Genomic DNA, 23,694 nt, shown 5'->3' with positions numbered 1-23,694 from the left:
AAGAGTGTAATCTATGCATCAGAAATGTTCTTTGGGCTCCACAAAAAGGATAACAAATACCACTTCTAAGGAATTATCAAACCTCTCTCCTTTTTTTAAGCTCAACAAGCTTAATATAAATTTCCGCGATTTGTTTCACCTGACAAAAAAATGATATGATACAAAACACAGGGTAAAACGATCCAACTGCATAAACATAAAAATATTCATCAGAGACTTACCCAAAACCCACAATAGGCCATCATATGAACACCTAAAACTAGCAGAGTTCAGAATGCTGTGATATACCAAAGATGAGGAAAAAACAGACATTGTTACATATGTACATTGGCGAGCAAATTTCTAGCAGCTTTTTTTTCCCGAGTGAAAGGAGGCATGGTCCACCTGATATCGAAATAAAACTACACAAATTACCTACGAAAGTTCACACAGATGACGTCAAACAAGAATACAAGAAGATCCTGATTGATACGGTTGCAATAAATCCGAACAAAACAAAAGCACACCAGAAAAAGCTTATGGGATTCAATTGAAGTAATTCATAAAACATGCCTTCTAGTGAAATCAGAAAGCATGGGACTAATTTACAAAGAACTGGAGATATAATTTATTGTACACCAAGAAGGATCCAACTTACTAATACAAGTAAGAATACATAACTAATACCATATAGAGTCTTTTTTGCTGGCATTTTTCTCCCGGCAAATCATGTAAAATGAGGTTCTCTAGTCTACGTAACCTTCACACAAAGGAAGCATGCACATGCATTGTATTTTCTTCTTTTACCATCAAAAACATATTTAAAGATATGAAGTACCTTTTTTGCCTTTGCAAAGCCTTCAAGAGGGACAAGGCCCATTGGTAGAGAGGATCATGTATAAAAACCTTCAATTAGATAGGTTTAGATTTATGTATTCGGTATCCTATTCATATTTTTACTTTCCGGATAGTGGTTCAGTTACTGACTAAGTTTCTTCACAACATCTCCTGAACACGCGTTCAACTCCTGTGACACCAAACATAGCGCTTCTTTACCAGAATTAGGTAAAAATACTAAGAACATCATCAAATCTCAAACAGACCTCATTAGGTATAAAACAGAAAAAAATATCAAGGAATCTGTGCAGTTGAAGGAACTAGCAACTGGATGGCACGTGCAACAGTTTACTGGGAAAAAAGAGATATGCAGGTTCTGTACACAGGAACCAATAGAACAAATGAAACAAACATTAGCCACCTGAAAAACATATCAAACAGTGCATGTTAGAACCTTTAAACAAATTGTAATTGGAAAAAAAAGATTGTAAGGTCCTCTGAAACTAGGATCTCAAAGAAAATTGAAGCGATAGAAAATACAAGTTTATTCATTCCTCATTCTTCGTTAAACTGATTAACACTACGGATTTCTCTTGATAGAGTTACCTTTTTATCGGTATCCCCAAGAGAAAGAGCTTAATCTATGTTTCAAAAATGTTCTTTGGGTTCCGCAAAAAGGATAACAAATATTACTTCTAAAGAATTATCAAACCTATCTCCTTTATTTATGTTCAACAAGCTTAATATAGATTTCCACCATTTTTTTCACCTGACAAAACAATGAGCTGATACGAAACACTGTCAAATGATCCTACTGCATAAACAAAAAAACAAAAAAAATAATCATCAGAGATGTACCCAAAGCCCACAACAGATCATCATATGAACACCTAAAACTAGCAGAGTTCAGAACTCTTCGATACACCAAAGATGAGGAAAAAACATACATTGTTACATAGGTACATTGTCGAGCAAATTTCTAGCAGCTTTTTTATCTAGAGAGAAAGAAGGCATGGTCCACCTGATATCGAAATAAAACTACACAAATTACCTACGAAAGTTCGCACAGACGACTTCAAAAAAGAATACAAGACGATCCCGATTTATACGGTTGCAATAAATCTGAACAAAACAAAAAACAGCACACTTGACAAAGCTTATGTGATTCAATTGAATTAATCCATAAAACATTCCTTCTAGTGAAATCAGGAAGCATGGGACTAATTTACAAAGAACCGGAGAATTAATTTCTTGTATACCTACCAGGATTCGACTTACTAATACGAGTAAGAATACATAACTAAAACCAAGCAGAGTCTTTTTGCTAGCATTTTTCACCCGGCCAATCATATGAAATGAGGTTCTCTAGTCTACGTAACCTTCACACAAAGGAAGCATGCAAATGCATTGTGTTTTCTTCTTTTACAATCAAAAACATATTTAAGGATAAAATGTACCTTTTTTCCTTTGTATAGCCTTCAAGAGGACAAGGCCCATTGGCAGAGTGGATCATGTATACAAACCTGCAATTAGATGGATTTTGATTTATGTATTCCGGATTCTAATCATATTTTAACTTTCCGGATAGTGGTTCATTTCGATTTACTTCAACAGTCGTGAGCAACACCTCTTCGTTGGTCCACATCACCGACTAAGTTTCTTCAAAACATCTCCTGAACACGCGTTCAACTCCTGTGACACCCATGGCATCAATTATGACACTTGTAAACTTGAACGAAACCTGTCAAATCAGGAAAAAGCTGAATATAACAGAAACTTTAGTACAATTGTTTCACTAAAGCATGAACTAATGAAAGCAGAAGGCATCGTTAAGGAATCCTGGCCTTTAATCCTTGTTCAATGTCAACTCCGAGATCTTTGTGGAGAACTTATGTTGAGGCTTGATCAATCAAAATATTCATGGCATGACAGTCCCAAAGATCAACGGTGTACCCCACCTGAAATTCATTGCAACCAAGCAAAACAGGTTCTGGCCACGTATTTAGAAATTTAGCACAGCCACCAAATTTGAGCCAACAATAAATAGCAAAACTCACCCGAAGGCTTGTGATGCAACATCTATGATCTTTATGGATTCGTCGAGAAGGTCAGCTGCACAGCCTGCACCATCATATTTACATCAGATATGACATTATCAGCACAATATCAGAATTTTTAACCAATATCACGACTCATTGACAAAGAACGACGAAGCAAGCCTAACGTCCTAGGAAGCTGGAAAACAACACTCTGTGGATCCCCAATACAAACCTGCCTTCAAAACGACGGAGGATGAGACTTGTATTTTTTTATTAAAAAAAGAACAGGTAAACCTTAAAGGAAAAGGAAAAGACACCAAGAATGCAAAATAAGACACAACCAATCTAATACTACCTGCTTCATTTGGCGCAGACAAATGGACAAGAGTCCAAACAGCATCAACAGCTTCATTGTCAGAATCGCAAACCGAGTCTGCAAGTGCATTTTTAATAGTCCCTGGAAACTTCAATAGCAATGAACTTGTTGTGCAGTGCTTGGAGACTGCAATCACATTCACATTAATCAAAGCAGTGAAAGCAACTTTGTTATTTACATAACATATAGCCACAGAACTGCACGAGTTGAGTAACTTGAGTTATGGGTGAAACTCTATCAACTTAATTGTTGCAGAGAGGTAGCAGACATATCAATATCAATTAAAAGACAACAATCTCTGTCATCCTGAATTAACTCGTGGAAAAAAAGTAGAACACAATCTTTATCCATCACAGTAACATAGAAGCTTCATTAAACAGTGCAGGTAACCATGCAGACCCATAGTAGAAATGATAAAAAAGGCAAAGGATTTAATAGAGGAACAAAAGAAGTGGAACAAGCCGATATTTTTCTTTCTATTGATATTTTTTGTTTTCAGATAAGCAAAACCAAAGACTCCTATTTAAAATGTAAGGATCTATTCCCGACATAATTTCACATTTTCTCATTGCATTTTAGTGCTCGAGTGTAAAGAAAAACATACTCATGTGAAATACAGGGACCTACCTTGAACAGATGATTCCATGGAGAATAGACTCCGCGTAACCCAACCAGAAATTTGTGGACGACACGACTCTAAAAATGTCCATGCCAAGGAAAGGCTCCAAATCTTGATAAGGCTGGACAAAAAAGAAAAAGTAAATCTCTCGACAATTCTTACAATATATTAGCTGCAATAAGATCTCCATGCAGCGGAACCAAACATAGCACTTCTTTACCAGAATTTTTAACTCTGCGTGTAGAACACCTACTCTGACATCATCATAAAGAGACGAATTTGCATCAACCTTGTGGAGCAAATTCAAAGCTAGAGATGGCCCAGTTGATGCAGCGTGCACCAATAATGAGACAAAAAAAACACGTGGAGAAAAAGAAAATACTAAGAATATCATCAGATCTCAAACAGACCTCATTAGGTAAAAAAACAGAAAAATATCTGGGATTCTAAGCAGTTGAAGGAAATAGGAACTGAAGCTCTATGACAAAGAATACAGGTAAGCACTTCAAGTGCAGCCAAAAGATGAAGGGTATGCCGATGGCGAAATGCGGCTGAAGTTTTATACTGGACTTCTACAATGAATCGTAAAACTACAGGAAAGGGTTATGAGAGTAAGTATGTTAAACAACACAACAACTTTCTGATCAAATCAACACTAAATAAAAACAAATATGTACCATGAACACCCTATCTGCGGAAAATTGTTGATCCTGTCAATACAGAGATAAAGTAGTGAACGAGATGAATAAAAAACAAAAAGTCGATTAGTGAGCAAGTAATTTTACACTTCAAGAATGTCGTCCACTATTTTTGAATGGCACATGCAACAGTTTACCGGGAAAAAAGAGATGCAGGTTCTGTACACAGGAAGCAATAGAACAAATGAAACAAACATTAGCCACCTGAAAACATATAAAACAGTGCATGTTAGAAACTTTAAAGAAATTGTAAATGGAAAAAAAATATTGTAAGGTCCTTTGAAAAACATTCCTCATTCTTCACTAAACTGATTAATACTACGGATTTCTCTTGGTAAAGTTACCTTTTTATCGGTATCCTGCAGAGAAAGAGTTTAATCTATGCTTCAGAAATGTTCTTTGGGCTCCGCAAAAAGGATAACAAAAACTACTTCTAAAGATTATCAGACCTCTCTCCTTTTTTTAAGTTCAACAAGATTATCAGATTTCCACCATTTGTTTCACCTGTCAAAAAAAATGAGCTGATAAGAAACACAGTGTAAAATGATCCTACTGCATAAACATAAAAATATTCATCAGAGGCTTACCCAAAGCCCACAATAGACCATGATATGAACACCTAAAACTAGCAGAGTTCAGAACTCTATGATACACCAAAAATGAAGAAAAAACAGACATTGTTACATATGTACATTGGTGAGCAAGTTTCTAGCAGCTTTTACATTGGCGAGCAAATTTCCACCTTATATCAAAATAAAACTACACAAAGTACCTACAAAAGATCACACAGATGACTTCAAACAAGAATACAAGAAGATCCTGATTGATACTGTTGCAATAAGTCCGAACAAAACAAAAAGCAGCACACCCCAAAAAGCTTATGCGATTCAATTGAAGTAATTCATAAAACATGCTTTCTAGAGAATCAGGAAGAATGGGACTAATTTACAAAGAACTGGAGAAATAATTTCTTGAACACCTAGCAGGATCCAACTTACAAATACAAGTAAGAATACATAACTAATACCATATAGAGTCTTTTTTGCTGGCATTTTTCACCCGGCAAATCATCTAAAATGAGGTTCTCTAGTCTACGTAACCTTTCACACAAAGGAAGCATGCACATGCATTGTGATATCTTCTTTTACTATCAAAAACATATTTAAGGATAAGAAGTACCTTTTGCCTTTGCAAAGCCTTCAAGAGGGACAAGGCCCATTGGTAGAGAGGATCATGTATAAAAACCTGCAATTAGATGGATTTTGATTTATGTATTCGGTATCCTATTCATATTTTTACTTTCCGCCCCGGATAGTAGTTCAGTTCAATTTATTTCAACAATCATGACCAACACCTTTTTATTTTTCCACATAACCGACTAACAACATCTCCAGAACACGCCTTCATCACCTGTTACACACACGCCATCAGTTATGTCACTTGTTAACCTGAACGGAAAATGGCAAATCCGGAAAAAACTGAATAGGATAGAAACTTAGGTACAATTATATATTTGTGGAGAACTTATGTTGTGGCTTGATCAAAGTCAACTCCGAGATCTTCGTGGAGAACTTATGTTGTGGCTTGATCAATCTAGATATTCACGACATGACAATCCCCACGATCAACGATTAACCCCACTTGAAAGCACAAGGTACAAAATCCCACTAGTGAAGATGTATCAACAGTTGCTAGAGACTAGAGAGAGACTACTACAAATTCATTGCAACCAAGCAAAACAGGTTCTGGCCACGCATTTAGAAAAATCTAGCACAGCCACCAAATCTGAGCCAACAAAGAATAGCAGAACTCACCCGAAAAGTTTGTGATGTAACACCTATGATCTTTAAGGATCCGTCGAGAAGGTATCTCATCAAAATTTTCAGCTGCACAGAAAGGTTTATATCAGATATGACATTATCAGCACAAGATCAGAATTACCAATATCACGTCTCATTGATTGAGAACCATGAAACAAGCCTAGCGTCATAGGAAGCTGGAAAACTACACTATGTGGATCCCCAATACAAACCTACGTTCAAAACAATGGAGGATGAGACTTGTATTTTTTTATAAAAAAAAATGGACAGGTAAACCTTAAAAAAGAAAAAAGACACCAAGGATGCAAAAAAAAAAAAAAAAAGAAAAAAAAAAAAAAAAAAAAAAAAAAAAGACAACCAATCTAATACTACTTGCTTCATTTGAGGCAGACAAATGGACAAGAGTCCAAATAGCAACAACAACTTCATTGTCTGAATGCCAAACCGTGTCTACAAGTGTAGTTTTGATGCAGCACGTCACCAATAATGAGATGAGACCAAAAACTACAAAAATAACACGTGGAGAAAAAGAAAAACTAAGAATATCATCAGATACCTCAAAGTTAAAAAACAGAAGAAAAAAAATATCTGGGATTCTGTGCACTTGAAGGAACTCGGAACTGAAGCTCTATAACCAAAAATACAAGTAAGCACTTCAAGGGTAGCCAAATGATGACGGGTATGCTGATAGAGACATGCGGCTGAAATTTTGTACTGCATATCTACTATGAACTGCAACACAACAAGAAAGGTTATGAGAGTAAGTATGATAAAGAACACAACAATTTTCTGATCAAATCATCACTAAATAAAAATAAATATGTACCATGAACATCCAAAAATGTTTACCGTGTCAATAAAGAGATGAAGAATTAGAGGATGAAACGAATAAAAACAAAGAGTCGATTAGTAAGCAAGTAAAAATACATTTAAAAAAAGTCGTCCACGCCATCAATTATGTCACTTGTTAACCTGAACGGAACCTGTCAAATCAGGAAAAAGCTGAATAGAATAGAAACTTAACTAAAATTATTTATTTAAAGCATGAATTAAGGAAGGCAGAAGGCATCATTAAGGAGTTTTGGGCTTTCATCCTTGATCAAAGTCAACTCCGAGATCTTTGTGAACAATTTTTGAGGTGGCTTGATCAATGTGTATGTGAACAGCATTACAGTCCCCGAGATCAATGATGTACTCCACCTGAAAGCACAAGGTACAAAATCCCACCAGTAAAGATGTATCAACAGATGCTAGAGAGAGACTACTACAAAATTCATTGCAACCAAGCGAAGCAGGTTCTGGCCACACATTAAAAAATTTAGCACAACCACCAAATTTGAGCCAACAAAGAATAGCAAAACTCGTCTGAAGGGTTTGTGATGTAAAACTTTCACCTGCACAGTAAGGTTTATATCAGATATGACATTATCAGCACAGGATCTGAATTTTGAACCAATATCACGACTCATTGAGAGAACCATGAAACAAGCCTAGCTTACTAGGAAGCTGGAAAACAACAATCTGTGGATCCCCAATACAAACCTCCATTCAAAACAACGGAGGAAGAGACTTGTATCCTTTTTTAGAAACAAGAACAGGCAAACCTTAAAGGATAAAGAAAGACACAACCAACCTAATATGGACAAGAGTCCAAACAGCATCAACAACTTCATTGTCTGAATGTCAAACCATGTCTGCAAATACAGTTTTAATATTTTTGTCTTCCCTGGAAGCCTCAGTAGCTATGAATTTGCTGTGCGGTACTTAGAGACTGTGACCACATACACCTTAATCAAAGCTGTGAAAGCAACTTTGTGAGTTACACGATGTATAGCCACAGAGCTGTATTAGTTGAGTTATGGGTGGAACTCTAACAACTTCATTGTTGAAGAGGTAGCAAGATATTCTAAACGTTTATCCACGTTTGGAAAAATAAAAATAAAAGGACATTTGAAGTTATATCAAGATGATACATTAAAAACTATCACGAAATCTTGACTAGAATCGAAATCATAGAATATACAAAGAGCCAATTTTTTGTTACAAGAAAATACCATTTTCTTTTTCCGATTCTTGTATATTCTGGGAAACTAAAACAAAAAGACAAGGTAATCGAGATGCGGTGGCAATTTAAACCAAACCCGCATATAGAAAAAGGAGAATCGAGGGCTAATGCAGTTCAAGATTCTATCTTTCCTCACGTATATCCAGAATTTTCTTTGAAACTACAAAGAAACCCACAAACGAACCATATGACAGATTTTCCCCACAATCCGATCACCAAACCCAGAAGCCCTAGAGAAGAAGTCAAAGACAAGAAAAAGGAAACGGAGCAAAGCGATGACGAAATGCTAATTTTGAAACGAAAAAAGGAGAAAACGGCTTACTTCACCACTCTTGGCTTTATCCGACGACAGTTTAGAGACGATAGCTTGAACGTCCCTTGAAGTGGCCACTCCACGAGAAGTAGCCATGAGCTTTAGAGCAAAATCGCCTCCGGAGAAGAGAGGAATCAAAAAGTGTCGATGATGAAAGGGAATTTTGGGAATACGGAGGGTGGGTTTATGACCGTTGCATGTAAGACTTTTATTTAAAACAAATTTACAATTTCGTCCTATATTTTTATGTGAAATTCCCTTAAATTCAAAATTGTTTTTTTTTTATTATTATCAAATTTCTTCCTGTATTTTTATACTTTGATATACCCGTTTACCATTTAAACCCCAAATACCTTAGATTAAAAATCAAATTTTAAAATCTAAAATCAGAATCATTTAGTTTTAGAGGTGGGTATTCCAAAATCGTTGTCATATCACCACCTGTCTCGGAACACGTGTCACTGCCAAGAGCCAAAATCCGCACACGTAAGCCCCCTGCATGTGGAATAGATTAACGTCTAATTGTCTTTTTCCTTAACCGGTCTAATCTTGCATCCCCGATTTGTCTGTACCGGAAAATCTTGGTTTGAATGTCACTGCCAAGAGCCAAATCCAAACTGGAATCGGAGGCACTCTTCAATTCATTCATTTTGGTAAGACAGAATAATTGAATTCATCACTCGGCTTCCTATCGACTTTTGATGGTGGACCCACTTGATCGATAGTTTGTAAAAAAATTGTTTTCTTCATAAATTTTATAAAATTTTATTATATTTCCCCCAATAAAATTAAGTTTATACTTATAAATTTATATGTATATACATTAGTGATCCCATTTATAAAATATTTTGGGTCCACCACTTTATATGTATATGTATATATGTTTAAATATGTATGTATATATAAGTTGTATTTATGTACGTTTATATATATACGTATATATATTATTATTTTTTATTTTTATATTTTTTGTAATTTTTATCAAAAACTCACGCAAACCTAACATCGTTAAAAATTGGATGGGAATATCGCCATTGGCCACATCATCACGTGTTGGGAATAATATCGAGTTGGAAAAAAATCATAACAAACCTCGAACTTGTAAAAAAATATACAAATAAACCCTTCAACTTGTAAAGTTGTCATTTAAATCTCAAACTTGCAATATGTAACTAAATAAAATCTCGAACTTGCAAATTGTTACTCTAATAATTCGTTGACCGGTTTGACCACAATGATGTCAGTGTATCTACGTAAACAACTTTCAATGATTTTTTGATCCAAAACCGGATTAAATTTCGACCCAAAAAATACTGATGTGGCAAAAAATCATTTAAAACTGGTTATGTGGATATGCTGACATCAATTTTTCGATCATTTGAAATTGTGGTCAAACCGATCAACGGGTTATTAGAGCAACAATTTACAAGTTCGAGATTTTATTCAATTACATGTTGCAAGTTTGAGGTTTAAATGATAACTTTACAAGTTGAAGGTTTATTTATATATATATATTTTTTTTGCAAGTTAAAGGTTTTTTAGGAATTTTTCCCTGAATTTGACAAGCATAAAAACTCGGAAGAAATTTAAATGATAGCTTTACAACGTGCATGAAAACTCGGAAGAAATTGACGAACATGCATGAAGAAACACATTTAGACACGACATGATGCTATGATATGAAGAAGGCCTAATATTTGTTGATTTTTAGAGTAAATGAATGGAAATTTAGAATCTCTCAAAAGGATTCATGTTTCACGTGTATTATAAGTATGGTAGAGGAGATAAATGCTTGTAAAAGACGTGGTATGAATTGGCTAAGTGCTAAGGATACGTCGAAAGAGTTTACGTTCGGTTTTGAACGTAAAGGTGATCTCAGAAAAAATGGAAGGGCAGCTCGAAAATATGAGTTGGCAGCCTGTTTTTTCTGAGGAATAAAGTTCATAAATAAATGGGCGGTAGCTCGGAAAAACCGGGAGGGCAGCCCATTTTTTCTGAGCAATTCAGACATAAACGGGCGGGTAGCTCGACAAAACGGGCGGGCAGCCCGTTTTTTCTGAGCAGTTCGGATTGAGCGAAAAATCGCGACCGTTCAGAAAAAACTTCCGATTTCTTCACACCTTTCGACATTTGGAGTATTTATTAACACCCCTGGACATCCTAACACGAAATAGAATAGATCTAAATTGTTTTTGAGAGATTTGAGAGCACTTTTGTGGTTGTTCTTGCAAAACACCCACAAAAGCCTTTTGTTCATCTTCTTCTTGCAATTTCTTGTGTTTGTATTCTTAGTAAAGCAAACTAAGATTACTTCTCTCTTCATTGTATCTCAAAGACGTATTCCGGAAAGTCCTTTGCTCGTATATGACGGAATAACGTTTTTAGGAAAGTGTATCACGCCTTGAAGAGTTATCCGGTTCCTATTTACTTTTTTGTTATTGTTCTTCTTTTTATATCCAGATTTCTAACAATCTAAAAACGTTATCCACTCGAGGATGACTACTTCTGTGAGAGGTCTTACCATAGACTTTCATAAACTCGATAAATTCGAGGGCGTGAGATTCCGAAGGTGGCAGAAAAAGATGCATTTCCTCCTGACGACGTTGAACGTCGTCTACGTGATAAGCACTCCTAGGCCGGAAGAAACCGAAGAGGAGACATTGGCAGCGGCTCGTGCACGGAACAAATGGGACAACGATAACTACGTGTGTTGCGGCCACATCCTTAACGGTATATCCGATGAACTTTTTGATGTTTATCAATACATGGATACGACCAAAGCCTTGTGGGATTCGCTGGAGGCTAAGTACGTCTCTGACGATGCCTCTAGCAAGAGATTTCTTGTAAGTAGTTTTAACTCTTACAAGATGGTGGACTCGAGGTCGGTCATGGAGCAATTCCATGAACTACAAAGGATCTTGAGTCAATTCGTACAACACAAACTGCAGATGGATGAAGCCATCAAAGTTTCATCCATTGTTGACAAACTTCCACCGAGTTGGAAGGATGTCAAGCGTTTCCTGAAACACAAAAAAGAGGATATGTCTCTTGAACAATTGGGAACACATCTTCGCATCGAGGAGGATCTCCGGATACAAGATGGGAAAGGCGTTTCTCCTCCTACTACAATGAATATTGTAGAGGATGAGAAACGTGGAGCCAAAAGACAAGGAAAGAAACCCTTCAAAGGCAATCCTAAGAAGAAGTCAAAGTCGAGTGCGACTTGTTGGTTTTGCAATAAACCAGGACACTTCAAACGGGATTGCTACTCGTGGAAGAGTAAACACGAGAAGAAGAGTGCTCATGGTCAAGGAAATAAAGCCCTTGACCAATACACTCAAGGTAACAATAGTTGTTACTTGACGAATTCGGATGTGAATTTTGTTGCTATGATTTACGAGTTAAATCATGTTCAGGAGGGTGACCAATCATGGTGGATCGATTTAGGAGCAACTCGACATATTTGTAAAGAACGTGAGCTCTTCAAGACTCTAGAAGTCGTAGAAGATGGAAGCGTTCTTTACATGGGAAACAACTCAACGGTTAAGGTCCAAGGAAAGGGGCAAGTAGAGTTGTTGCTTACATCCGGAAAGACATTAACCCTTAGGGAAGTTCTTTTTGCTCCGGATGTAAGGAGAAATCTAGTGTCGGGTTGTGTACTTAATCGATTTGGCTACAAGATGGTCTTTGAGGCTGATAAGTTTATCCTCTCTAAAGGAGGAGTGTTTGTGGAGCAGGGTTATCTATGTAATGATATGTTTAAACTAAGTATCAATAAAGTTTGCACTTCTTCTTTGTATGTTGTTGATTCAAATGTTTCTACATTATGGCATGCTAGATTAGGACATGTTCACTATAAACGGATAAATCTTATGTCAAAGATGGACTTAATTCCACTATGTGCCATGAAAGAAGATAAGTGTATAACTTGCATGAAAACGAAAATAACTCGTAATTCGTTTGCTAGCGTAGAACAGAGTTCAGAACTTTTAGAGTTCGTTCATAGTGACTTATGTGATTTGCATGGAACTCCGTCTCTAGGTAACAAAAAATACGTAGCGACTTTTATTGAAGACTCCACACGTTATTGCTGTGTATTTTTGTTGCATGCTAAAGATGAAGCTCTAGATAGGTTTAGGGCATACAAATCCGAAGTTGAGTTACAACTCGGGGTTAAGCTAAAAAAGCTTAGGACAGATAGGGGAGGGGAATACTATGATCCAACATATTTTGAATCTGTAGGAGTGATTCATGAAACCACCGCGCCATACACACCGCAACAAAACGGTGTAGCGGAAAGGAAAAATAGGGTCTTGAAAGAAAGGGTTAATTCCATGCTTTCATATTCGGGGTTAAGCGAGAGATTTTGGGGTGAAGCCATGTTAACGGCTTGTTATATTTTAAACCGAGTTCCATCGAAAAGGAACAAGGTTACCCCATATGAACTATGGTACAAGAGAAAACCAAATCTGAATTATTTTCGGATTTGGGGTTGTCGGGCAATTGTAAAAGTTCCAGAACCAAAGAGAAAGACTTTGGGTGATCGAGGAGTAGAATGCATCTTCATTGGTTATGCTTTACATAGCAAAGCTTATAGGTTCTATGTCATAGAACCAAACGACTACATTACCGTTCACACGGTTATTGAGTCGAGAGATGCATTGTTCGACGAAAGTCGATTTTCTTCGGTGGATAAACCACTTATTTATGTACCTAGTTCGAGTAATCGAGCAATCGATCAAGATAACGGACAAGGTGAACCTCGTAGAGGTAAACGTATAAGGAAAGAGAAGTCCTTTGGTTCGGACTTTCAGATGTACTTAGTGGAAGGTACAAACGAGTCGGTAGTGACTCAACTTGCTTACGTATATAATATCGAGGAAGATCCTAGAACGTTCGATGAAGTGATGAAATCACGAGATGTCGCTTTCTGGAAAGAAGCGATAAATGATGAGATGGATTCCATCATGAGTAACAACACATGGGTCTTAGTAGATCCTCCTCCGGGTTGTAAACCTATTGGTTGCAAATGGATCTTCAAAAAGAAGATGAGAGTCGATGGAACTATTGATAAGTTCAAGGCTCGTCTAGTAGCTCAAGGCTTTAGACAAAAACAAGGTATCGATTTCTTTGATACGTATGCACCGGTAGCTAGAATAGCTACCATTAGATTGTTAATCGCTCTTGCATCGATAAACAATCTGGAAATTCACCAAATGGATGTCAAGACGACATTCCTAAACGGTGATCTTGAAGAGGAGGTGTATATGAAGCAACCGGAAGGTTTTGTCCTATCGGGTCAAGCACACAAAGTGTGTAAGTTAGTCAAATCATTGTACGGGTTGAAACAAGCACCCAAACAATGGCATCAAAAATTTGATGAGGTAGTATTGGCTAACGGGTTCCGTCTTAATCAATCGGACAAATGCGTATATAGCAAGTTTGACGAGAATGGTCATGGGGTTATCATTTGCTTATACGTGGATGACATGCTCATATTCGGTACGGAATTAGAGCAAGTCAAGAAAACAAAAGAATTCTTGTCATCGAAATTTTCGATGAAAGATCTAGGAGAGGCGGATATTATCCTTGGAATTAGGATAATTAGAGATCATGGTACGATTTCACTTTCTCAATCTCATTACGTTGAGAAAGTTCTGAAACGTTTTGATCTCTACGATAGCACTCTTGTTTCTACACCGATGGACTGCAATGTTAAATTGGTAGCGAACAAAGGAGAACCGGTATCTCAACTTGAATATGCCAGTGTCATTGGATGCTTAATGTATGCTATGACTAGCACTAGACCCGACATAGCATACGTGGTTGGTAAGTTGAGTAGGTACACTAGTAATCCAAGCGTACATCATTGGCATGCTGTACGGAGAGTATTTCGATACTTGAAACAGACCATAAATTACGGTCTTCGCTACACGGGTCAACCTTCGGTGTTAGAAGGATACACGGATGCGAGTTGGAACTCAAGCGAGGAGGATCATGCCTCGGTGAGTGGTTGGCTTTATCTATTAGGTGGAGCTGCGATTTCTTGGGCTTCCAAGAAACAAACTTGCATTTCCGATTCGACGATGGCGTCGGAGTTCATTGCCTTAGCATCTGCGGGAAAAGAAGCAGAATGGCTAAGGAATCTGGTATTCGAGATACCATTATGGCCTAAACCGGTATCGCCTATCACAATACATTGTGATAGTGCAACAACTTTGGCTAAGACATATAGCCATGTGTATAATGGGAAGTCTAGACATATTGGTTTACGACATAGCTATGTGAATGGTCTAATAAAAGACGGGGCCATAGTGGTGGATTTTGTGCGTACAAAACAAAATTTGGTTGATGCTCTTACCAAGAGTTTGTCAAGGAATATGTTGCACAAAATGACAATAGGGATGGGTCTTGAGCCTATTGATTAAATCACAGTTAGAGGAATCTCAACTCAACGTCTAATACAACGTTAGATCTTGAGTTCAATGAGTTAAATCCTCTAATGTGTGGTTGTAGATGCTTAAAAGTGAATCATCCCGAGGTAAGCATCTTGGTATGCAACGTAAAGAGGTTGTTTATACTTAATGAATTCTTTGACAAAGTGCTTAGTTGCAGAGCACGATTTGAAAGAATTCACCTATGCAAGCATGAAGTGTGGCCGCTTCAAGATGTTGGAGGCTCGACATCTATGTGCTTGTGAAGGGGATATGGACACATGGCCGATATAGTGTCAAGGAGTACAAGAAATTGTATTGATTCTGTGTGTGTGTATACGCGGTAGCTCAACTAGGATTACGTAGGTTCAATCGTTTTCGACACCTACGGAATTCGAGTTTATTGTGGTATATTACACTAAGTGAAAGTTCAATCGTAAAGACACTTTCATTTATGCGCAGAATTGTGGAGATGAATGATTATTTGCTTGATATGCCATTGTTTAATTTACTCTAAAAATGGTGGAGGATTGTTGGTATTTTTAGAGTAAATGAATGGGAATTTAGAATCTCTCAAAAGGATTCATGTTTAACGTGTATTACAAGTATGGTGGAGGAGTTAAATGCTTGTAAAAGACGTGGTATGAATTGGCTAAGTGTTAGGGATACGTCGAAAGAGTTTACGTTCGGTTTTGAACGTGAAAGGTAATCTCAGAAAAAATGGGAGGGCAGCTCGAAAATATGAGCTGGCAGCCTATTTTTTCTGAGGAATAAAGCTCATAAATAAATGGGCGGTAGCTCGGGAAAACCGGGAGGGCAGCCATGAATTGGCTAAGTGTTAAGGATACGTCGAAAGAGTTTACGTTCGGTTTTGAACGTGAAAGGTAATCTCAGAAAAAATGGGAGGGCAGCTCGAAAATATGAGCTGGCAGCCTATTTTTTCTGAGGAATAAAGCTCATAAATAAATGGGCGGTAGCTCGGAAAAACCGGGAGGGCAGCCCGTTTTTTCTGAGCAATTCAGACATAAACGGGCGGGTAGCTCGACAAAACGGGCGGGCAGCCCGTGTTTTCTGAGCAGTTCGGATTGAGCGAAAAATCGCGACCGTTCGGGAAAAACTTCCGATTTCTTCACACCTTTCGACATTTGGAGTGTTTATTAACACCTCTGGACATCCTAACACAAAATAGAATAGATCTAAATTGTTTTTGAGAGATTTGAGAGCACTTTTGTGGTTGTTCTTGCAAAACACCCACAAAAACCTTTTGTTCATCTTCTTCTTGCAATTTCTTGTGTTTGTGTTCTTAGTAAAGCAAACTAAGATCACTTCTCTCTTCATTGTATCTCAAAGACGTATTCAATCCGGTTCCTATTTACTTTTTTGTTATTGTTCTTCTTTTTATATCCAGATTTCTAACAATATTTATGTTGGATAATAATGCAAGACGTGGGTCAAAAGCTCCCCAATCTGATCATGGGAGCTAATGGACAAAATAAAATCAGATATTCTCCTCCTGATGCATCACGTCGACATTCCTTCTTTGTTTCTTTGTTCTTATTTCCATTACTTGCTTTTACCGTTGTATTCTTTTTTCTTGTTGGTTTGTTTTCCTTTTCATGCTTTATTTTCTTCCGTGTATATATGAAAACAATATGATAAATAAAATATTAAGTCTATATTTTATGAATACTCTTTGATTCTCTTCATATTAGACTCAATCTCTTCATATTTCTATATATATATATATATATTATATGATTAGCCAAAATTGAATTATGCTTCTGTAGTTAGATATTTCGTTTGATTCTTAATCTAAAACGAAGTAGGATGAGTCAAGTATTTTCCGGTTTGTTAAAAAATGGATCATACTAGATTAGACTAAAATTTTTTGAGATGAGATGAGTTGGATCGATCCATATTATAACAGTCTTTTGATATTTCAAAGTAGAGAGAGATTTTGGAAAAATGTTTTCTTTTGATTCTCATTCATCATAGGTTCCTTAAATACAAATAGAAGAAAAGAAAGAGAAATCCTAACAAACCCTAACCAAACTAAACCAAAGCACATTAAACCAAATCACCATTAAACCAAATCAACATTTAACTACATATATATTCTAATACAATCTATTTGAAGCCTATATATATATGCAAACATGTGTATGTATATATATATAAGCTGTATTTATGTATGTTTATATATATACGTATATATATTGTAATTTTTTATTTTTATATTTTTTCTTTTAAGGAAATGGTTGTTTTCTTTAGTTTTTTGTAAAAAAGATGTTCAACCAGAAACATTTATGTTCTTCTATATCTTTTTCTTTAGAATCGCTTTTGGTTCGCTAGGAGGGCACATACCATTTGGTTAAACCTCTTTGCCCTGAAGAGCAAATCAAGTTTGCTGCAGATCAGCCAACGTTTCCTTCCTTAGTTATGAATATCAAGCGGCAAAATAGTAAAAGTACCCTTACTTTGCTACAAAGACTTTATGGCATACCCTCCAAAACCCTAAAATTTCAAAAAAAAAAAAAACTAAAACGAGCAAAAGACATAAATGGCCTTATTAAAAACAACACGTGGCAGAAGAATAAGGAAAGGCAGTTATTTTTTCCATATTCTACGCTTTCCCATGAATTTAATTATTTTTAAAACAAAATTCAAAAGTTTATCTCTCTTCTCTTCATCTTTATTTCGTCTTTCTCAACAATTCTCTCTATTCTCAATTCTCAACTTTCTGATTATTATAAATCAAACAAAAATGAGTTCTCCATCGAACAAAAATCAAAGAAAGACTTCATCCGCCGATTGTAAATCAGACGGAAATACAGAAAAAAAATAAAGAAGTGGAAATAATTTTGATAAAAGACGATGATGAAGAAGAAGAAGAACAACCAAGAAAAAAACAAAAAACAAAAAAAGTCAAAAAAGAAGAAGAGGTGGAAACGGCTAGAGAATTCACCGTGGGAGAGGTGAATCAAGAGAAACAAGTAGCACCAAATGCCAAGAAGCGTCCTGTTTTTGTATGGAAACCCACCGTAGTTTCAGATAACGTGTTTCGGATAGAGAGTTTTGTCCAAACATCCACTAACAAGGCGACACTTCTGTATAATTTTATGAGGATAGATCGTCCGAATCGACTGTGGAAATCAGAACTCGATTATATGAGAAAATAAGGTCCTGGAAAGATCTTTTACATCAGAGGATGTGGCTCAAAGATAAAGTAAGTGTATTTCTTTTTCACTAGTCACATTGTTATATTATCTAGTCACATTAGTCACGCTGGTCACACAGTTAAAAATTCACATTGGTCACACTGGTCAAACTAGTCATACTGGTCACACAGTTAAAAATTCACATTGGTCACACTAGTCACACTGTTATATTATCTGATCACACTAGTCACACTGGTCACATGGTTAAAAATTCACATTGGTCACACTGGTCACACTAGTCACACTGGTCACACAGATAAAAATTCACATTGGTCAACTAGTCACACTAGTCACATTGTTATATTATCAGGTCACACTGGTCACACTAGTCGATCTGTGAGAAGATTGCCGCAGATATCTTCTCTAATGGTAACATTATCATGCTTCCTCCCGATTCTGAATGACGTGATGATTCCTCCCCTGATGCAAGATAATTTTTGATATTCTTATCTGAATTTTGTTTAATTTTACATCTTAAACTTTGGTTTAGTTGTTTCAATTTGAACCTTTGATTTTATTTTATGTTATGTTAAAGTTTATTTTACTTCTTTGTTCATATATGGAAGGAATCTACAGTGTGACTAGTGTTCCGATGGTTACACTTGTCACACTAGTCACACTGGTCATACTGAACGAATTTTGTGAATTCAACACTTTCAGAGTGTAATGTATGACCAAAGAAAAGGTTCGGAAAAGAAATCGGGGTCGAACGTTGATGAGCATTATCCGATCGAAAGCTATGATCATAAAACGAATCTCATAAATGATAGTAGTTGTGACAACCCAAGATACCGTAGGAGGACGGGGAGTGATCGCCTGTGCGAGAGGCATGAACAATGGGCGGCTCCTGACGAGCTTCTGGGTAGAGGGTATAGGGATGAATCAGACGCATCGGAATGAGAGAGATCCGAGGGCTGTGTAGGTATGAGACTACACAGTCTAAGATAACTTAAAGAAATTAATTGAGCTACTCATAACAACAAGATGCATCTACATTTTCGGTTGCCCATCTCGAGAGAACTCTAAAGTTAAGCGTGCTAGTCTTGGAGTAGTCTTAGGATGGGTGACCTCCTGGGAAGTACTTTCCGGAATATGTGCGAGTGAGGACAAAACATGCTAAAAGGTCTCGTGTTGGTGTGTGGGGATAGTTCTATCATTTTGTAGCGGCCTCGGATCGTTACAGTAATGTGTTAGAAACACTTGGACCAATGTAACTTTGTGTTTATAAATTTATTGTTTTATCCGCCTCTAAAACGTTCTTATAAAGTTAAATTATACTGTTTTACAGTGTATAAACCTTATTTTAAACTTCAACAGATGAATTGGACCAGTGTTTTTACATGTATGCATATCGCGATGATCACACTGGTCACACTTAACAAATTTCGATAATTCAACACTTTCAAAGCGTAATGTATGATCAAAGCAAAGGTTCGGAAAAAAAATCGCGGTCGAAAGTTGATGAGCATTATCCAATCGAAAGCTATGATCATAAAACGAATCTCATAAGTGATAGTAGTGTTTTAGAAACACTTTGAACCAAAGTAACTTTGTGTTCGGAAATTTTTTGTTTTATCCGCCTCTAAAACATTATTATAAAGTTAAATTATATCTTTTTACAGTGTATAGACCTTATTTTAGCCTTCAATAGATGAATCGGACCAGTATTTTCACACGTATGCATATCTCGATGGTCACACTGGTCACACTGAATAAATTTTGAGAATTCAACACTTTCAGAGCGTAATGTATGACCAAAGAAAAGGTTCGGAAAAGAAATCGCGGTCGAAAATTTATGAGCATTATCCGATCGAAAACTATGATCATAAAACGAATCTCATAAGTGATAATAGTGTTTTAGAAACACTTTGGACCAAAGTAACTTTATGTTCGGAAATTTGTTATTTTATCCGCTTCTAAAACATTATTATAAAGTTAAATTATATCGTTTTACACTGTATAGACCTTATTTTAGCCTTCAATAAATGAATTGGACCAGTGTTTACACATGTATGCATATCCCGATGGTCACACTGGTCACACTGAATAAATTTCGAGAATTCAACACTTTCAGAGCGTAATGTATTCCAAAGAAAAGGTTCGGAAAAGAAATCGCGGTCGAAAGTTGATGAGCATTATCCAATCGAAAGCTATGATCATAAAACGAATCTCATAAGTGATAGTAGTATTTTAGAAACATTTTGGACCAAAGTAACTTTGTGTTCGGAAATTTGTTGTTTTATCCGCCTCTAAAACGTTATTATAAAGTTAAATTATACCGCTTTACAGTGTATAGACCTTATTTTAGCCTTCAATAGATGAATCGGACCAATGTTTTCACACGTATGCATATCTCGATGATCACACTGGTCACACTGAATAAATTTTGAGAATTTAACACTTTCACAGCGTAATGTATTTACCAAAGAAAAGGTTCGAAAAAGAAATCGCGGTCGAAAATTTATGAGTATTATCCGATCGAAAGCTATGATTATAAAACGAATCTCATAAGTGATAGTAGTATTTTAGAAACACTTTGGACCAAAGTAACTTTGTGTTCGAAAATTTGTTGTTTTATCTGCCTCTAAAACGTTATTATAAAGTTAAATTATATCGTTTTACAGTGTATAGACCTTATTTTAGCCTTCAATAGATGAATTGGACCAGTGTTTTCACACGTATACATATCCCGGTGGTCATACTGGTCACACTGAATAAATTTCGAGAATTCAACACTTTCAAAGCGTAATGTATGACCAAAGAAAAGGTTCAAAAAAGAAATCGCGGTCGAAAGTTTATGAGCATTATCCGATCGAAAGCTGTGATCATAAAACGAATCTCATAAGTGATAGTAGTGTTTTAGAAACACTTTGGACCAAAGTAATTTTGTGTTCGTAAAATTGTTGTTTTATCCGCCTCTAAAACGTTCTTATAAAATTATATTATACCTTTTTACAGTGTATAAAATTTATTTTAGCCTTCAACAGATGAATTGGACCAGATTTTCACATGTATGCATATCCCAATGGTCACACTGGTCACACTAAACAAATTTCAAGAATTCAAAACTTTCGGAGCGTAACGTATGACCAAAGAAAAGGTTTGGAAAAGAAATCGCGGTCGAAAGTTGATGAGTATTATCCGATCGAAAGCTATGATCATAAAACGAATCTCATAAGTGATATTAGTGTTTTAGAAACACTTTGGACCAATATAACTTTGTGTTCGTAAATTTGTTGTTTTATCCGCCTCTAAAACGTTCTTATAAAGTTAAATTATATCTTTTTACAGTGTATAGACCTTATTTGAGCCTTCAACAGATGAATTGGACCACTGTTTTCACAAGTATGCATATCCCGATGGTCACACTAAACAAATTTCGAGAATTCAACACTTTTCAGAGCATATTATATGACCAAAGAAAAGGTTAGGAAAAGAAATCACGGTCGAAAGTTGATGAGCATTATCCGATCGAAAGCTATGATCATAAAACGAATCTCATACGTGATAGTAGTATTTTAGAAACACTTTGGACCAATGTAACTTTGTGTTCATAAATTTGTTGTTTTATCCGCCTCTGAAACACTCTTATAAAGTGAAATTATATCGTTTTACAATGTATAAACCTTATTTTAGCCCTCATCAAATGAATTGGACCAGTTTTTTTACACGTATGCATGTCTCGATTGTCGCACTGGTCACACTGAGCGAATTTCGAGAATTCAAAACTTTTAGAGTGTATTGTACGACCAAAAAAAGGTTTAAAAAAGAATTCGAGGTTGAAAGTGACCAATGTGGATATTTTTTGAACGGTGTGACCAGTGTGACCAGTATACGAGGATTGAGAACCACGGGGAGAGAGAAACGTAAAGAGAGAGAAACATGATGAGAGAAAAACACCAGAAAGAAAAACGTGAAGAGAGAGAAATACAAATCAATTAATTAAAGAAAGATGCATAAGGGTATAATAGGGAGAACACATTTATAAATGTATTGTCCTAAGATTTTTTTTTTCGCCAAGTGAAGGATATGCCTTGAAATCTTTTTAGCAAAGTAAGTGTATTTTTTATAATACCCCATATCAAGCATATATCTGAAAATATATCTGAAAGTTAACAATATTCGAACAGAAATTGGTACAAAATAAATAAAAAATATTAATTTATATTCATTATAAATTTAGAAAATGTGAAAGATATTTATATAATTTTTGCATTTACAAAAATAAAATTGCATATTCACGTATTATCCATCTAAAATTCATGTAAAACTATCCAAACTCGATTTTACCGGTATACTCGAAAAATATATATTGTGTCAACCCCTGCTTATTATAATCAAATTCTAGATTGTTCAACCAGTTATAACATTTTCTAGAAAATTGAGACAAATTTCTTTGTTTTGGACCTCCCAAACCACTACATAAAAATCAGATTCATAAACATAATCCCTTTGCTCTTTGTACCTAATAATAATTTTTAAACATATTCATATCAATAGGTAAATTTTCCAATACCATAAATTATTTCTAAATAAACCATTAGAGAAATGTTATCAAACATTTAGTCCCATAATATCAATTCCTTTGAAAAAAGAATAATTTTGTGAACCCGCCAAACAAAAATCTTACAGATATGATTTTTCTAAAATCGAGAAACCCGAATCTAAAATGGACATTCGAAAGGTTTGCTTCAATCGTCTGAATCTTCGTTCCGAGAAGAAAGAAAGCCGAAAACTTGCCTCAAATTTCCTCTGGATGGCCGTGCGTTAACGGCGTATCTGCATATGAATATCAATCTTCGCCGCATTGCCAGTTTCGTAACGCTCCTCTCCCGAAAGCAACTTCCTCCGTCAAAGACTCCTAAATAAAGAAAAAGGGTTACACTATTAAATTTTTATTTGAATTGACAAAAGAACGAGAGGAAAAAAAGGGTGTACCTTTCTCGTTGAAGAGTGACGTCAAGATGGCCAAACAAACACATACACTAATGTCTTCACCTGGTTACACAAAACAACAAAAAACATTGATTGAAATTCTCTTGTTTTTTCCTCGTGGAGAAAAATTTGTGGCAATGGCAAAGACCTACCAAAGTAAATGTATTTCAAAAATCTCCAAAGGTGCATGAGACTTACCGTTATGACAACAAACTAAGAGTTTCTTCCCCTGACTAAGCCCAGTCTTTGCAAAATTAACTGCAGAAGGAAGGTTTCTAGATATCGAAAACCGATCAAACTTCGAGCCCTACACAACACAAATTCGCAGTATGATTTCGAATTGTTGCAAATTTCGGAAGAG

General features: G+C 36.0%; 2 protein-coding genes and 1 long non-coding RNA gene across 80 annotated transcripts in view; all 3 read right to left on the bottom strand.

Moving 5' to 3' along the window:
• The window catches only part of LOC104807539, a 7,943-nt gene extending 5,370 nt beyond the window's left edge, over window positions 1-2,573 (bottom strand). For 17 of the 42 annotated variants that reach the window (XR_002023871.1, XR_002023880.1, XR_002023885.1 and 14 more), the window contains exons 1-3: window positions 2,444-2,573; window positions 2,274-2,339; window positions 83-1,630 (exon numbers count right to left, since the gene is read on the bottom strand). Coding sequence is in view for 3 of the 42 variants with exons in the window: in XM_019201847.1 (XP_019057392.1) it covers window positions 83-139; window positions 818-859 (99 nt within the window). In the remaining 39 variants the exon portion in view is untranslated. Of the gene's footprint in view, window positions 1-7; window positions 1,631-1,763; window positions 1,838-1,867; window positions 1,939-2,273; window positions 2,340-2,422 lie in introns of those variants that run through there. The other 25 variants (XR_002023899.1, XR_002023901.1, XR_002023870.1 and 22 more) reach the window with 19 other exon arrangements.
• Window positions 2,574-2,661: 88 nt separating this feature from the next.
• Window positions 2,662-8,954, bottom strand: LOC109116435. 35 transcript variants are annotated; one of them, XR_002023911.1, is made up of 14 exons: window positions 8,756-8,954; window positions 8,002-8,166; window positions 7,677-7,762; window positions 7,296-7,568; window positions 6,925-7,100; window positions 6,363-6,434; window positions 6,052-6,141; window positions 5,728-5,958; window positions 4,893-5,052; window positions 4,071-4,752; window positions 3,859-3,971; window positions 3,211-3,357; window positions 2,874-2,937; window positions 2,662-2,774 (listed from the first exon to the last, which is right to left on the bottom strand). It is a non-coding gene; the product is annotated as an uncharacterized LOC109116435 (long non-coding RNA). The 35 variants fall into 35 exon arrangements; XR_002023920.1 differs by lacking the exons at window positions 7,677-7,762; window positions 8,002-8,166 and having other exon boundaries at window positions 4,071-4,440; window positions 4,528-4,560; window positions 4,636-4,752; window positions 8,756-8,950; XR_002023919.1 differs by lacking the exons at window positions 7,677-7,762; window positions 8,002-8,166 and having other exon boundaries at window positions 4,071-4,159; window positions 4,528-4,560; window positions 4,636-4,752; window positions 8,756-8,950.
• Window positions 8,955-22,911: 13,957 nt separating this feature from the next.
• The window catches only part of LOC104807537 (tRNA A64-2'-O-ribosylphosphate transferase), a 3,324-nt gene continuing 2,541 nt past the window's right edge, over window positions 22,912-23,694 (bottom strand). For 2 of the 3 annotated variants that reach the window (XM_010532857.2, XM_010532856.2), the window contains exons 5-7: window positions 23,532-23,640; window positions 23,337-23,396; window positions 22,912-23,259 (exon numbers count right to left, since the gene is read on the bottom strand). In XM_010532857.2, coding sequence (XP_010531159.1) covers window positions 23,090-23,259; window positions 23,337-23,396; window positions 23,532-23,640 — 339 coding nt within the window. In that variant the 3' untranslated portion in view covers window positions 22,912-23,089. The remainder of the gene's footprint in view (window positions 23,260-23,336; window positions 23,397-23,531; window positions 23,641-23,694) is intronic. The other variant, XM_010532858.2, reaches the window with a different exon arrangement.

The sequence above is a fragment of the Tarenaya hassleriana genome, unplaced genomic scaffold, assembly GCF_000463585.1.
Source record: "Tarenaya hassleriana unplaced genomic scaffold, ASM46358v1 Cleome13, whole genome shotgun sequence".
NCBI classification, from domain to species: Eukaryota; Viridiplantae; Streptophyta; class Magnoliopsida; order Brassicales; family Cleomaceae; genus Tarenaya; species Tarenaya hassleriana.
The sequence above is the reverse complement of the archived record's forward strand: the minus strand, read 5'-3'. Positions and strand labels throughout refer to the sequence as shown.